The sequence below is a fragment of the Crassostrea angulata genome, chromosome 2, assembly GCF_025612915.1.
Source record: "Crassostrea angulata isolate pt1a10 chromosome 2, ASM2561291v2, whole genome shotgun sequence".
NCBI classification, from domain to species: Eukaryota; Metazoa; Mollusca; class Bivalvia; order Ostreida; family Ostreidae; genus Magallana; species Magallana angulata.
Genome location: NC_069112.1, coordinates 3,682,768 through 3,697,983, shown reverse-complemented (window position 1 = coordinate 3,697,983; position 15,216 = coordinate 3,682,768). Strand labels below are relative to the sequence as shown.

The window sequence follows — 15,216 nt, the reverse complement described above, 5'->3', positions numbered from 1 at the left end:
ACTGAAGAGTCGCTCAATGCAGGCATTGGAAGACTGATGAGTCGCTCAATGCAGGCATTGGAAAAACTGAAGAGACGCTCAATGCAGGCATTGGAAGACAGAAGAGTCACTCAATGCAGGCATTGGAAGACTGAAGAGACGCTCAATGCAGGCATTGGAAGACTGAAGAGTCACTCAATGCAGGCATTGGAAGACTGAAGAGACACTCAATGCAGGCATTGGAAGAATTTATAGTGATTAAATGTAGGTATTGGATGTATTTTCAGTGGTTCAAACCAGGCCCTGGGACCATAAAAGTTAGATGAGCTCACTTTTGATCTCAGTCTCACTTTTACAAAAGGAACACATAGTAGAAAAGTGAGATTGAGATCAAAAGTGAGCTCGTCTAAGTTTTATGGCCCCGGGGCCATGTATTGGGTGTCGTTTGATTATGATAAGTTTTTCAATGCAGGAATTAGCTGGGTTTTTTTGTTTGTCAGTACGTTAGTTGCTCAATGAAAGCATAAAATTTGATAATTGCAATTTTGTTGTCTCTCGAATGCAAAAAATTAACAACTGTTTAAGGTCCATATCTTCAAGCATCAACTAATAGTCACTTTGCAAAACTAATTATTATGCGTTTGTGCACTGATATAGAATGGCAACATATTAGAAATAGATCAACACATCAAATGCTACATTAAGCACCTGTTTATGTTACAGGGAAATGCAAATATTTTCTTTTCCAAACCTATCAGCAAGCATCAATTTAGAGTTTTGGATTTTTTTTTCATTCCATAATTAATGTAAATGCTATCGGAAAGCATTTTAAAAAATACTAAAGAATGTTGTGCTTTGGAATTGCTTAATTTATTATTTTCTCTGCTTTTTGCTCTTCTCTGCCGCTTTCCTCTTTTTCGGAGGTAAATAGTTACCAGTGTATACCTGTCAAAAATCAAAATGACACTTCAAAATATTGCAAAAACTAAATATTGTGTATGATTTTAAATGAAAAAAGAATACTAACTGATGTTTTACATATAATTTTGAACAGTGTAACATATACAAAAAGAAGAATTTGCATTACCAGGGCTCTTTTCATTGCCTTGTCCTCGAGCTCTTGAAGTCTCGTCTCCACTGGATGGGACATCAGAGTTTCTGGTATCTCTTTCACACTTTCAATCAAATGAATCAATGGGAAATCCACCTTAAGGAAGGAGTCTTTTCTGGTTTTCGACTTGTCAAACGTAAATTTGATTAATTGTTCATTAAATCAAGATGAAAGGAAATTAAAATAGTATATTTTTCTTTCTTTTTTACTATCATACAACTTGGCATAGAAAAATGTAATCAATGTTTAGAGTGGAACAAGGACTATATTTTTGGCGTAGGAAAATATCACATGTTGCGCAATTCAGAATTGCTGCAGATTATATATATATAATGAGTCTGTTTGAGCATTTTAAAAACAATAACAATAATGTTGGATTTTTTTTTACTAATGTTAACTAATAATATGATACTTGGGTTTCAGAATATGTTTTTAAAATATGATTTGCCTATCAAATAACATTTTTATAAGCTTTTTAAAGCGCCCACTCTATACATTGATTTTTGTGAAAAAATCACTAAAATCAGTTTTTCTCTCTTATGAAACGGTCAATATATTAGCTTTTCTGTCAATTTATATCTTTATATAAAGTCTTCAAAAAACATAAAAATTAGAAATATTTTATTATTGGAAGCATAAAAAAATAATCAAAATTTCTTCAAAATTTAAGAAAATTAGAGGAAATGCGGGCTAAGCAATATCAATATTAGTATAAATATTTTTTCCAATTTAGTAGTATTAGCTGATAGACACTCTCATGGTCTATGATTTCATTGAAGATTTGAATCTTCAAATCTTAAACAAATGTCTACAGAACTATAAAGAGCTACACTTATTTTTATCACTCTTTACGTTGAGGAAAAAGGTAGTGACCTTGACCTGACCTTTATCCAAAAACAAAAAGGTCAAATTTAATTTAACTGATAGAATCATTAAGTAATATGATCCGTTTGACTGTGTCAAAATTTCATGCATTTCTTATTATAAGAAGTATGTTTGATAATAAAAAGACTCCTTCCTTAAATATAAGTATATTGAGATTCTAATACTGGGTATTACACTTGTACATAATTATCTGTAATAAATGTATTGTTAAAAATGAAAATCTGATTATACTAACATTTCTTGAAGTCTTAAGATACGTCATGACCTCCGATGAAAAATTCTCCCACCATTGCTGCTCTGTGGAAGTAAGCAGGCCAGATTTCAGTAGTTTTGGGCATGTTTCTTTTAAAATCCGATCCAGATACATGCTCTTGTCCGTTGGAGCAACACACTCTGGGGCTCTTTGTAGAAAATCCATGTCCTAAACAATATCATAGAATGATTAGTTCAATACATCTCTGTTTCTGTCTCTCACGCACACACACCTACTCGCACACACAAACACATACACTTAGAATGAGTAGCTACCTTGAATATCAGTATTCCACACCTATCCTGATGAACCTCATAAGTGGTGTCATCAGCTGCATCCGGCATCCACCGTTCTCCCTCGCCCTTTCTATAGTGGAAAATTGGTATCCTTCTTTCTATTTATACAAATATAATATCATTGATAAAGAGTACAATAAAATAAGCATATTTTCGCATTAAAATATTTACTTATGCAAGTATGTTCCACTATATGAACCTATAGAATAGCAATATTGTAAACATAAAATCTCAGTAATCTTAACAATTGTGAATGATTTGTCTTTTTCAAATGTAAATATAAGTAATAAACAGCAATGCTAAAAAGTTCACCAGGATATGAACTTGGTTGGTACATGATCAAATCTTCTTCGGGCTTCAAAGGATTTGACCATGTGACCAACCAAGTTCATATCCTGATGAACTTTTTAACGTGCTGTTTATTTCTTGAGTATATTGATTTAAGTAACCTTTGTCAACTGTGTGGATCCGAAATTCAAATTGATCCCCAAGACCGTGGCTGTTGATCAGGCTATTTTCCATCCATCCCTTAAAATCCCAAACCAATTTTACCATCTTTCCTCGCTCAACATATGATAGCTTTTGAAAAGCTTGAAGCAGGTCTGAAAATAAAAATATCATTATTGTAAAGAAAAACCAGCAGTGATGTCGTGAAGCAATTGTAATGATAGGTTTTTCAACTTGATGTGAAATTAGATTTTACCATCTAGGGTCATAATGTCGCCTTTTAAAGAGCTTGAAAAATTTGAAAACATAGAGTCTATGTCCTCATGTGTATGGCCAACTGGGAGCATGTGCAGGTAACACTGAAGAAATAAATTATTTGTCACTGTATATGTCACTAACAGGTACTTATTAATGAACAGGAAATAATTCAATATTAAATTGTGCATTATGTAAACAAGAAATACCTCCTCAAATATGCCCAAATGCACTAGCAATCCTAAGAAGCCCAAGACCGTCTTGTTTTTGTTATCCGAAGCACTGTCTGTTTGCAGGTGAAGCTCTGTTCCTAGTGCATCTTTGAACTCTGCCAAAAAAGGATTTCCATATACATTTGTATATAACACTTGTGTCAAGGCTCTAGTAAACTTGTCTTTTCTATTTAACTTTTACAAAAACAGTACCTACCACATAATGTTTCTAGCAGAACAGTCAAGTTCAGATTGGCATCATGTGGATATTGCATCAAATCAAAATGGCCAAATCCAACTTTTCTCATTCCTGAAGTTTCTGAAAAACAAGTAGTACAGAAATATTGAACTTGAGGGACACACGTATGTACTTCAGTTACTAGCAATGTGTTCTGAATTGCAAATGTTTTATATGGATTGTTCTATATGTTACCTGAATCTCTGTGGACCAATACGCCCAGCAAGTGTGTCCTTACTTGCTGCAGATTCGAAATCTGTTTCGAATTTCTTGCTTTGGTGTAAAGAATGGGAATGTTAGTTTTCTTCTGGTCCATTCCGTCAATGATTATCGTCAGGAAGCGCTTCGGATACAAACATGACGCCTCTCTTCTCATGTAGTATGCCTCCTTCTGTTTCCTTTACAAAACATTATGAAAAAAGATTTTCTACATATAGTTTTGTTAGAATTGAAAAAAGAACAGGATAAAACATTTAATTTCTCCCTTGTTTCACTTCTCTGAAACTAAATATTTTCTTGACTAATTTATTGAAAAATAAAACTTTTAGGATTGGTGTTTTGAATATCACTGTGTTCGTTACAAATCGCATTTAATATTTATTCAACATACAAATAAATGACAAGATAAAAGTAACAATCAATATTAGTTTTATTAATTATCTTTAAAAAAGCATATCTGGTGGGAAGGGAAAGCCAAAGACACAACCTGTACTTCTTTGTAACGAATATAGCATTAAACAATTTCTCCCTAGTAAATTTTTTTAAACTGAGCGTGAAAGTGCATGAAATAACCAGTCTTGAAGTAAAACAGAAACTATCAGAAATTGATGAAGTTAAAAACTTAAAGAAATAAATGCAATATTTACCTAACATATTCCCAGTGTTCTCTCTTCTTGTCTATTATAAGCTTCTTGCCTTCTTTGTCATATCTTCCACATTGTTCATACTCAAAATGTAAAGTTGTGCAGATGTGGCACTTTGAAAATGGGTTTTCCTGTTATTTAAACAATAATTTAAAAAAAATGTATGTAGTCATTTAACTCTATTCACTTGTCCAATTTTATGGTGATTATACGAATATAAATATTGTTCTACATTCTCATTATTCTCAAATATTTTACACAAACGTGTACCTTGACAATGGTTATATTAGAAAAAGAATTCTTCCATATCTTCATAAATGATGACTTTGCCAAAGACTGACTGTCAAGGTCAGAAGTCATTAGCTTCCACACATCTGTTTTCTTCATTCCAGCAGGTAGCGTAACTTTTTCTTGGTGTGGCATATGTTCTCCTATGTCACTCACAAAATTCTGGAACCATCCTATGCTCTCTGCCATTTGAATTAATTAATATACAAATTTATCAAATCCATTTGCATACATGTAAAACTTAATTAAATTTTGTAACCTGCCAATTTCTTTTTTACTTTCAACAATTATAAAGAAAACTTTGATGAATAAGAGGCTCAGGGGCCACATACATGTAGCTCACCTGAGCAACAATATCCTTAACTCTGATCAATTTAGCATTTCAGTAATAAAAATCTGAATATCTTGACAACTAAGTGCAGAAGACCTTGCTCAAAAAAAAAAATCAACCAGTTTTTTTCCACATATTTTCATAGTAAATACCAAGCCCCTTTTGTTGTTGTACCTGTCAAAAGATTTTTCTCTATTTCTATATACCCCCCCCCCCCCCCCCACACACACACACAGACACTTTGTGGGCCCATTTTTCTCTAGGGAATCATGGTACTGAACAAACTTGGATCTACAGTACCTGAGGATGCCTCCACACAAGCTTTTTTTGGTGGCCCCATCCTACCCCCAGGGACCATGATTTGAACAAACTTGAATTTACACTACCTAAGATGCTTCCATACAAATTATAGCTTTTCTGGCCTCATATTTTTGGAGAAGAAGATTTTTGAAAGATATCAACAAATTTTCAATAATTCTAAATTATCTCCCCTTTGAAGAGAGTGTGGCCAATTATTTGAACAAATTTAAATCCCCTTCAGCCAGTGATGCTTTGTGCAAAGTTAGGTTAAAATCTGCAAAGTGGTTCTGGAGAAGAAGATGAAAATGTGAAAAGTTTACAACGCCAACACCAACGACAACAGACAATGGACAAATTTTGATCAGAAAAGCTCGCTTAAGCTTTCAGCTCAGATAAGCTAAAAAGTATCATCATGGATTATACATAAGACAAATCATTATTTTTTTCTTATACCAAAACAATAAATTACCAGTATGTTCAATGGAAGGCTTAATTGATCCTTTATTTCCATGAATTTTTCCTCTAACTCCTTGTCGGCTTTCACCTAGGTACTTGTTGTACTTGTAAGGGGAAACTTTATGTACTTCTCTGTGTAAAAAATGATAACTGATGAAACTTATGATTTGATAAAATTTCATTACTCGTCATTCATTGTTAATTTCAAAATATGTATATTACCACTGGCCATTAAAAGCATCAAATTAACACTCCCTCCCCCTCAGAAATAATTTCAACAAGATATCTGTGAGCCGATGCTAACAAGTTATCACCCCTGCCCTGATGTCAATATACAAAATATTTAAGCAAAGCCAACATTAACAGTAAGATGATTTCAAATTTGTTAAAAAATGAATGAAAGATGACGTCACAATGTGTTTCAACGACGGTTGAATGCACGAGGCTTTATCGGGTTATTCACCGAATATAGCTTTGGTTGATTGGATTACCTTTATTATGTCGATAAAAAGGGTTGTTGCAGAATAAAGTTAAATTATTATTGCAAGCAAATACTTCGGAGATTAACAAAATAAATTTAAAACAAAGAGTAAAATACCAAATTTCCTCGCCCTCTTTCTCTCATTTTAAAATTCTATACCTCCAACACTTTTCACAAACTTCTTTTCCACATATTAGATGACAAACATTCTCCTCTGTTGCATGTTCAAAGAAATAATCCAATAGCCACTGTGCATGATCCATTTGACTTTTTGGTCTATTCTTGCTAATTTCCTGGAACTCTTGCCTACAAAATTAAAAAAAGGCACTTATTAAATCCTTTTTTAAAAATTTTCATCTTATATTTAAAAACTGTATGTATACATCATATATCAGTTTATTAAACACAGAGAGAGAGAGAGAGAGAGAGAGAGAGAGAGAGAGAGAGAGAGAGAGAGAGAGAGAGATGCATTAAAGGGAGATAACTTTGAAATTGTATCATTAAAATTTTCCAGAGAATTACCTTGAGAGTCTCCAAGTACAATTATCAGGACAAGATGATAACCTCTTTCTTATCTCATGAAACTTTATAGCCTGGGTATCTTATCAAAATAAGAAATTAATATAAATATATAAGATAGAAAAAATCTACAAAAGAACATGCATATATAGTTTAATTTGTACTGTTCATTTGGTTTCCCTGAGAGTTTTACTATTTTCATTATTTATCTATTATCTATAAACGCTATCTTCAAATTAATTCTCGACATCATTACCACAGGTTTCTTGGTTATCATCACTATAAGATTCAATTTCATCTTCAATACTGTCATCTGGATATGGCTCAGGGTCATCATCAGGATAAGGTTCAATGTCTAAACAAAATTTCACATGTATCTATTACTTAAACTCTATACTATAGTATTCTTATGTCTGGATGTAGCATAACTTTACAAGGTGTTTTCACAGGTGCTTGTTGACAGGAACCCCCCCCCCCCGACTTAATAACTTATGTGAATCTTACTTTAGAGCGTGTCCGTAGATTACGTCAAACCCAACAAAATGAAAGTAGAAACAAAACATGTTGGCGATATAAATATTAACGTAAAAGATACACACAGTGCATATTCATATTAATTTATGATTGTTTATTGAAAGAAGAATACGTATAGTATAACGTTAGATTGACATGTTTATCGTTTAGCCTACCCATCGTCCAGGAGCAGATCCCTTTTGACATTTTGAGGAATTCTGTTTCACCTGTGTATTATTTATCTTCTTCCCACACTTCAATACCAGTATTACAAATACACGAAATCAACTTATTAGCGTGGTACAATAAACCTCTTTTGTCTAACGTTCGTATGCCGTTTGCTCCGATTTCGCGAACAAATTTAACTTTTAAAATTAGACTGACGTAATATTTTCGCACGTTACGACGTTCTTGGCCGTTATCGGTTATTCTGAAAGCCGTTTCTGAAGATGAAAATGTGGGCAATAAGGAAAGAAGAAAATGCTTACTATGCAGTGAAAAACAATGCCAGGATGCGGTTTTCTAGAAGCAAGACGGAATGCCCACCGCTCGAAAGACTGGCTATCCCCTCCAAAGAAGACTTACGATCGAAAGGTCTTCACTGTGATGCGAAACGCGCTGTCATTGTAAGTAGAAACATCAGGCTTAATTCAATAATTAGAAAAAAAATTATTCTACATATTTATAAATTAGAGAAAATTCATTTTCACTTTTTTATTATCACTTCACTGTTTGCCTACGAACAAGTGTCCTCGGGGGATTTCCAATGTACAGCTGTGTCCAAAAATTAGATTTTAAAAAAAATAAAATTACAAATATGTTTCGCATGGTATTATTTTATATTTATATATATATGTATGTGTGTGTTTGCAAATTGAAGTTAATTTGATTTGTAAATCTCTCTCTCTATCTCTCCCCCCTCTCTCTCTCTCTCTCTCTTTTCTTCTTCTTCCTTTTCCTTTTTTCTCCTGAGATATAGTCAACAATATATTTATCTATTTCTGAATAGATGACATTCTTAGGAGGCAGAAGGCAATTTGCTTCAAGAACAGATTTTGATTGGAGCTACAACGACTTATGTAGACAATTTAAAATGTTTACAGAAGTGGATGAATTTGTAGAGGCAGTTAATATCACAATAGGTTTGTAATTTTTGGAAAAACAAGTTCATTGTTTTTAGGAAATATCTTTAAGGCATTCATGAGAAACACCATTATATAAGATCAGCAAGAATGTATAACAATAGGCGGTATACAATGAAAAAGTTGATAGATTACCTGACCTCTCCTTTCCAAGTTTAAATTTTCAGTTATGGTACTGGTATTATATATAATTTGTATTTTCTTACACCAGGCAATTTAGATATTGTGCGAGAAACCCAAATTGACAGCCAAGCCACTGTGTATGCTGATGACTCTGGGTTCCTCGAACCAGTATGCTCTGAAACATGTGATCCAGAAGCAGATGGGAGTGAGTCGCACAGTTTTGTAAGTTCATGTCCAACTTGATGTATAATCACAATTATAAATGCATTTAGTGGTATTAATTTATAATTACTGGTTATGGAGAACAATAACTAAGTAAATAATTCATTAAATTACCGGACCATTCATTTTATTAAGTACATACATTGAATGATAATATTGTTGTAAATTTCATTATCAATTAGGAGCCACCTCTAAAGAAACAGAAGGTAAAACCCCTACAAGCATCTCTCAGCAAAAGTCAGGCACTGACCAATAATTTCCAGGATGACATCTTAAAAAGTATAAGGGGGAAAACTTTAACAGGTAAATGTATGACAGATTCATAAGTACATGTATCACATCAGAATCTGCCTTTGATTAATTATCATGAATTTCATTCACTTAATATTCAGAACGTACAAACAAGTCGAATAATTAATAATCCGTACATTATTTTTAAAGTACAACTCATTTTGACTTCTTGGTTTTAGGAATCCATCAAATTATGCTGAGTAGAATTGAAGGTCCAGATACACCATTCAGGGACACAAATATCAGTTTTGTTAAACAGGTATGTAATATGACCAAAGCACAAATATTACTTATATTTCAAGAAGTCAACACGTAAAATGTTTATTCTGCAACATATTCGTCTCACAATGAATGCTTCAATTTTTTAATTTTTATAAAAAAAGGTTCAAGATGGCCAAACAGCAGCTTGCACTTTGCCACAACCTCTTGCATTGCACCTTATTGGAGAGAATGATAAACAAAATGTGGACAAAGAACATTTGAATGGATATTCCTATATATGTCTAGGAGGAAATCATCAAAGGCAAGTTGATTAATCTATCATGATTGCCTTTCATGCCATATGACCTTAGCATTTAAAAAACTACCATGCATCATTTTTAGCTCATCTGAGCTGAAAGCTCAAGTGAGCTATTCTGATCACATTTTGTCTGTCGTCCATCTGTCTGGATCTACATGTATTATACCACATTTTACATATATTTTGTATTATGACTCCATGACGCTGATTTAACATGACTATTGTTCCTAATGTGAGGGATGAGGCCCATGTGCCTCTTGTTTATATGTTTGTCACAAAATTTGTAATATTGGATTTCGTTACCTTTTGTATCTATGTATGTTATTTTGCTATTAATAACTCTTAGTAGCATTAAATAATTTTACCATATTGCATTTTTTAACTGCAGGTTAGCAGCTGTGGAGAACCATTCCTTGTATCCACACATGGTACAATATATGACCCTTCCATCTAATATTTTCGTCAACTTGACCCAAGAGGAGGAGATATTCGTTGCTACAAACCACAACATCATTGGACACAATATAAACAGAGTTTCCCACAAAGATATGGTAATAAAGTTAGGGTATGAAGTTATGAATTTTGTAGAGAGAGAGAGAGAGAGAGAGAGAGAGAGAGAGAGAGAGAGAGAGAGAATGAGAGAGAGAGAGAGAGAGAGAAGAATGAGAGAGAGAGAAATCACCTGACTAGAGATGCATGGGGGGCCTGGGTTTGAATACCGTACTGGTCCGTAATTTTTTCATCTGTTTTTCTGTTACAGTACCAATTATTTATTATACAGTTTTTTTGTATAACTATCTTTTAAACTTGACAACTATATCAGGTCAAATTATTCAGAAGTCTGAAGCCATCAGACATTGATGTGGAGTCAGCCAGGTGTGAAAACACAAAGGAATGGAGAATGAGGTGCCAGCAACATCTTCCTCTTGGCTCAGTATGTAATTTTAAATAAATCCTTAAGACAGAAATGTTATTTTAATTATTGATTTATATATATAGTTTAAATTAACAACATTTTTAACTCTGTTTTGTAGGATATTTCTAGTTACCAGTCTATCTTTTGGATTTCATGTGCCAGTGACCCTGTTTACAGACAGATTTTGCTGATCTATGGTCTCTTTGAGCAAGGGAAGCTAAAGAACCAAAAACTAAAGGTGTTGATCAAATCATAATTAAGATTTATAAGGCTCAACATTATCATTTTTTAAAATTTTGAACAAAAACTTAATACATGTATATATTGCGGATTATAAGAAAGCTGAAATTGCTCCAACCTAGGTTAGGAGTATCACTTGAGTATATATTAAGTTCATTTATTATAATTTAATTTTCTGTATTTTCCTGTACAAATTGAGTGCATATATATATATATATACACACGCATACACACACATATATGATTTTTTATTAAAATTTTCAGAAACATGAATCCATGATGACACCATGTTTGAATGTGACACGGCCTTGGAGAGCTTTAATGACCTTACCAGAGGAAACTGTTGTACAGATGTTAACTAAAGTTACCAGTCTAGAGTATGATCTGGATGAAATGACAAAGGTACATATATTTTTATATTTACATTCCACATATTTTTTGCTTGTAAAGTGTGCTGAAAGCTATGGCAGTTATAACACTGTAATGTACACAGGGAACTCAAAGGTTAAAATGACGAGTTTTATCATGACGTCACAAACGTTGAACGCTGTAAACTGCAACGTCACAAGCGAAAATCTAAGTTCACGCTTGCGGCTGTTACTGTGGCTCTTCCATTAATATAAGCATTAAATCATGATTTTTTGAAATATACAGTCTCATAACCGCAGCGATGAGAGCATAAAAATTTTCAATGTGCATTGCTGAATCTGTATGCACACACCGCTGCAGTTATGAGACTGTATACTTCAAAAATCATAATTCAATGCTATAATGATGCTAATTTTACAGTTGCAAATATCTTTCCTCCTATAAACCTACATTGAAGATGGTATTTGATATTGCATGAATATATGTAACTGTATTCCAAAGTGGTGTGATTGTCAACAAATTGAATTGTTAAATTTCAGATGGAATCATTTTAGCCATATAAACTATTAATTAGTTTTAGTTATTTATAAAACTCCATTTTTAGCCTTGAATTACATTTCCCCCTATATCATTACCCAAAGCTCTTTTTAAGGTCAGATTTTTATAGTCTAATTTAATGGTCACAACTGCCCATTCCTCTTAAAGAAGGCATTTAAAAACTAACTGATTCCAAAATGATTTTAAACAGGAAGCAGAATATCTAAAGGGAACGAGGAACATCCAGTATGCCTTGTGCAAGTTGACCAAAATGTCATGGGAAAAAACACTAGATACATTTTGGTCAACAGAGGAGGAGGCTGAAGAAGAACTTAGCCAGTTCATTGGGTAGGTACAAAGGTTTATCTTACCTCATGCAACTATGCTTGAATGTGACTAATTTTTAAAGCTTAAATACATAGGAGACATATTCAGGATACTCTTGCTGATACATGCCTGTACCAAATCGGGTGAAGGAAAGATATAAAAAGAAAAGCCTTAAATTATATATGTTTAACCACCTGATATTCTTTCTTTTCAGTGATGTTAAAAGGGGTGTTCCAGGGGAAAGGCTCCGCCAGTTTGTGGAGAGGAAACTGAAAGATCCCTCTTCAAGGGCAAAACCTTTGGTTTTTCAAGATCATCCTTTAAATTTCATAAAAGGGGGCAGCCTAAATAATCCTGTTGATGTCATTCTATTCAATGAGGAAATAGTAAGTACTTTTTGTGACAGTAAACTACATATTGTTTTGTACAATATTTTTTTAGGCATGCAATATAAGCACTTCAAGCCCTTCTTCTCTTTTTTTAGATTAAATGCTCGTAGTTGTATATATTGATTTTAATATTTGCTGGTATTTACATGTATGTGAATATATATATTTTTTTTCATTCAACTTTACTGATATTTACTCACGCAAAACTATAGAAATGTTTTATTTAAACCTATCAAGTCCGAGTGGCAAACACTTCTCAGAGTGTGTATGGACCTCCCCTTACTAAATGAGGAACACACCATTGTTTTAACAACATCGTGGGCCAGTGTCAGCGACACAAAGAAAGGAGTAGAACTGATGTATCCTAACAAAGCTACTCTGGTGGTTGTCCTCTTCAACAGAAGAAGTGAGTAAAGTTGCAAATCTTTTGAAGACAAAACATTTCATTAAACTTTTAAACTATGAAATAGGCCCAATTCATTGCAATTAAAACAAATTGTATCAGTAATCATTTGTAACATGAAACTTATCAATCTTATTTAAGTTATTCATAACATGAAAAAAAATTAAGTAATTTCTAACCTGAAACTAATTTTAAGTTAACTATTTTAACATGAGCAATTACATTAAAGGTAACTACACCCAGCCATTCCTCTGCATCACGTCCAGCAAAACAGGCATCAAAGGTTTGTCAGCACTGATTGAAGGAAATACCAAGTCAGCATTCTATGAAAAACTACTCCTTCAAGTATCACCAAAAAATGGAAATCTAGTGGTACTTCACTGTGGCAAAGGTAAGGCATATAAGAAACAAACCTAATTAGGTATATATGTGATAACCTGGTTTGGAACTGTGCATTTAAGGCAGAATACACATGTAGACCTTGTGTTTATTTATTACGCTTAATGTCTTTCAGGTGAAGCCCTACAAGCTGGAGTAAAGAAAGGTCTAACTGTAATTGGAGTAGACACCAGGAATGAAATGGTCCGTTCTTGTAATAGAGCACTTTATTAAAAAATATTACCCATCAAAAACGATGAACGATGAATTAAAACAAGTGTTTTGTTTTCTTTTAAATCAAAATCAAGCTCTGTCTCAGAAGTTGAAGTTGTGTTACATACAGTATCCTGTTGAACAAAAAAGACAAATGTACAAGGACGTTAGATGTAGAAGTATCTTATTTTATGCATAGAATGTTCAAATCAAGCAACGACTCCAAATACTTCTCTATTCATTTCCTTCATTAATTTTTAATATCACTTAAAGTACATCTCATGCTTAGATTATCTCATTAAAAACATCACTAAACAAACAAAATGTCATCCATTACGTGAAACAATCCTGCATTAAATCCAGAAAAATGGTCAAGATGGCTTAAAACCATCAGTCGGCCAATGCCTGCATTGACTCTAGACCATCAGTCGTTCAATGCCTGCATTAACTCTATACAATCAGTCGTCAAATGCCAGCATTGACTCTAGATCATCGATCGTCCGATGCCTGCATTGGCTCTTGATCATTAGTCGTCCGATGCCTGCATTGACTCTTGATCATCAGTTGGCCAATGCCTGCATTGACTCTTGATCATCGATAGTCCGATGCCTGCATTGGCTTAGTAGATCATCAGTCGTCCAATGCCTGCATTGTCTTTTGATCATTAGTCGTCCAATGCCTGCATTGACTTTTGATCATCAGTCAACCAATGCCTGCATTGGCTTAGTAGATCATCAGTCTTCCAATGCCTGCAATGACTCTTGATCATTAGTCGTTCAATTCAGGCATTGACTCTTGATCATCAATCGTCCGATGCCTGCATTGGCTTAGTAGATCATTAGTCGTCCAATGCCTGCATTGACTCTTGATCATCAGTCGGCCAATTCAGGCATTGACTCTTGATCATCAATCGTCCGATGCCTGCATTGGCTTAGTAGATCATTAGTCGTCCAATGCCTGCATTGACTCTTGATCATCAGTCGGCCAATGCCTGCATTGACTCTTGATCATCAGTCGGCCAATGCCTGCATTGACTCTTGATTATCAATCGTCCGATGCCTGCATTGGCTTAGTATACCATCAGTCGTTTAATGCCTGCATTGGCTTATAGATCGTATAATGCCGCCATTCTGTCCACATGAGGTCGTTCAATTCAGACATTGACAAATTAAAAGTAACATTGTGATATGTGTTATTTTCTTCCGAACCAATCAAAATTGTTTTGAAGGAGTATATTTTGTAACTGGTGACAAACTGAAAATGACAATATCAAATGAAAATATTGGATACGAGAAGGGTTTTATACATTATTTTATTTTCATCATTATCATTCAAAATGTCATAAAAATATCAACGATTGTTTAAACTCGCTCATCTTAACCAATTTCAAAAACTTAACTTTATTACAAATGATACTTATTTGACAATGAATAGTATTAATATTTGCCCTTATTATATTTCAAGTTTGTATCATAATGTTTGTAAACATTTCCCAAGAAATATTTCAAAACGACCATAATTGTTTAAGCAAATAAAAAAATAATAATTGAGACAAATAAAAAATAGTTAGAACTCCATTATGTATAAATAGCAATATGACTCTCTTTGACTTACCCCCCCTCCCCCCCCCCCACCACCCTTGTCTGTCCTGACTCTCTGTATACACAAGGTGATTGTTTGAAGCCTTCTAAATGTATAAAGCTGCAACCCCTATACCAT

The 15,216-nt window shown here is 33.6% G+C and overlaps 2 protein-coding genes and 1 pseudogene across 4 annotated transcripts; 2 read left to right on the top strand and 1 right to left on the bottom strand.

Moving 5' to 3' along the window:
- The window catches only part of LOC128171372 (uncharacterized), a 32,410-nt pseudogene that overhangs the window by 4,825 nt on the left and 12,369 nt on the right, over positions 1-15,216 (top strand).
- On the bottom strand, positions 15-8,050 carry LOC128171364 (uncharacterized). Of its 3 annotated transcripts, XM_052837144.1 has the most exons (16): positions 7,604-7,716; positions 7,171-7,269; positions 6,918-6,996; positions 6,555-6,701; positions 5,928-6,046; positions 4,810-5,009; positions 4,543-4,670; positions 3,872-4,074; positions 3,656-3,757; positions 3,436-3,554; positions 3,228-3,330; positions 2,974-3,126; positions 2,504-2,622; positions 2,211-2,396; positions 1,067-1,186; positions 15-924 (listed from the first exon to the last, which is right to left on the bottom strand). In XM_052837144.1, exons 1-16 carry the CDS (start codon positions 7,632-7,634, stop codon positions 853-855), a joined length of 1,980 nt encoding a protein of 659 aa, XP_052693104.1. In that variant the 5' UTR covers positions 7,635-7,716; the 3' UTR covers positions 15-852. The 3 variants fall into 3 exon arrangements, with proteins under 3 accessions (XP_052693104.1, XP_052693105.1, XP_052693103.1); XM_052837145.1 differs by lacking the exons at positions 15-924; positions 7,604-7,716 and adding an exon at positions 7,916-8,050 and having other exon boundaries at positions 965-1,186; XM_052837143.1 differs by lacking the exon at positions 15-924 and having other exon boundaries at positions 965-1,186.
- LOC128171363 (uncharacterized) lies at positions 7,867-13,561 on the top strand. Its single transcript, XM_052837142.1, has 15 exons — positions 7,867-8,053; positions 8,437-8,569; positions 8,781-8,914; positions 9,097-9,217; positions 9,385-9,464; positions 9,589-9,728; positions 10,114-10,276; positions 10,549-10,659; positions 10,760-10,879; positions 11,146-11,283; positions 11,999-12,135; positions 12,329-12,500; positions 12,741-12,909; positions 13,136-13,297; positions 13,421-13,561. The coding sequence occupies exons 1-15, from the start codon at positions 7,877-7,879 to the stop codon at positions 13,516-13,518; spliced, it is 2,055 nt and encodes a 684-aa protein (XP_052693102.1). The 5' UTR covers positions 7,867-7,876; the 3' UTR covers positions 13,519-13,561.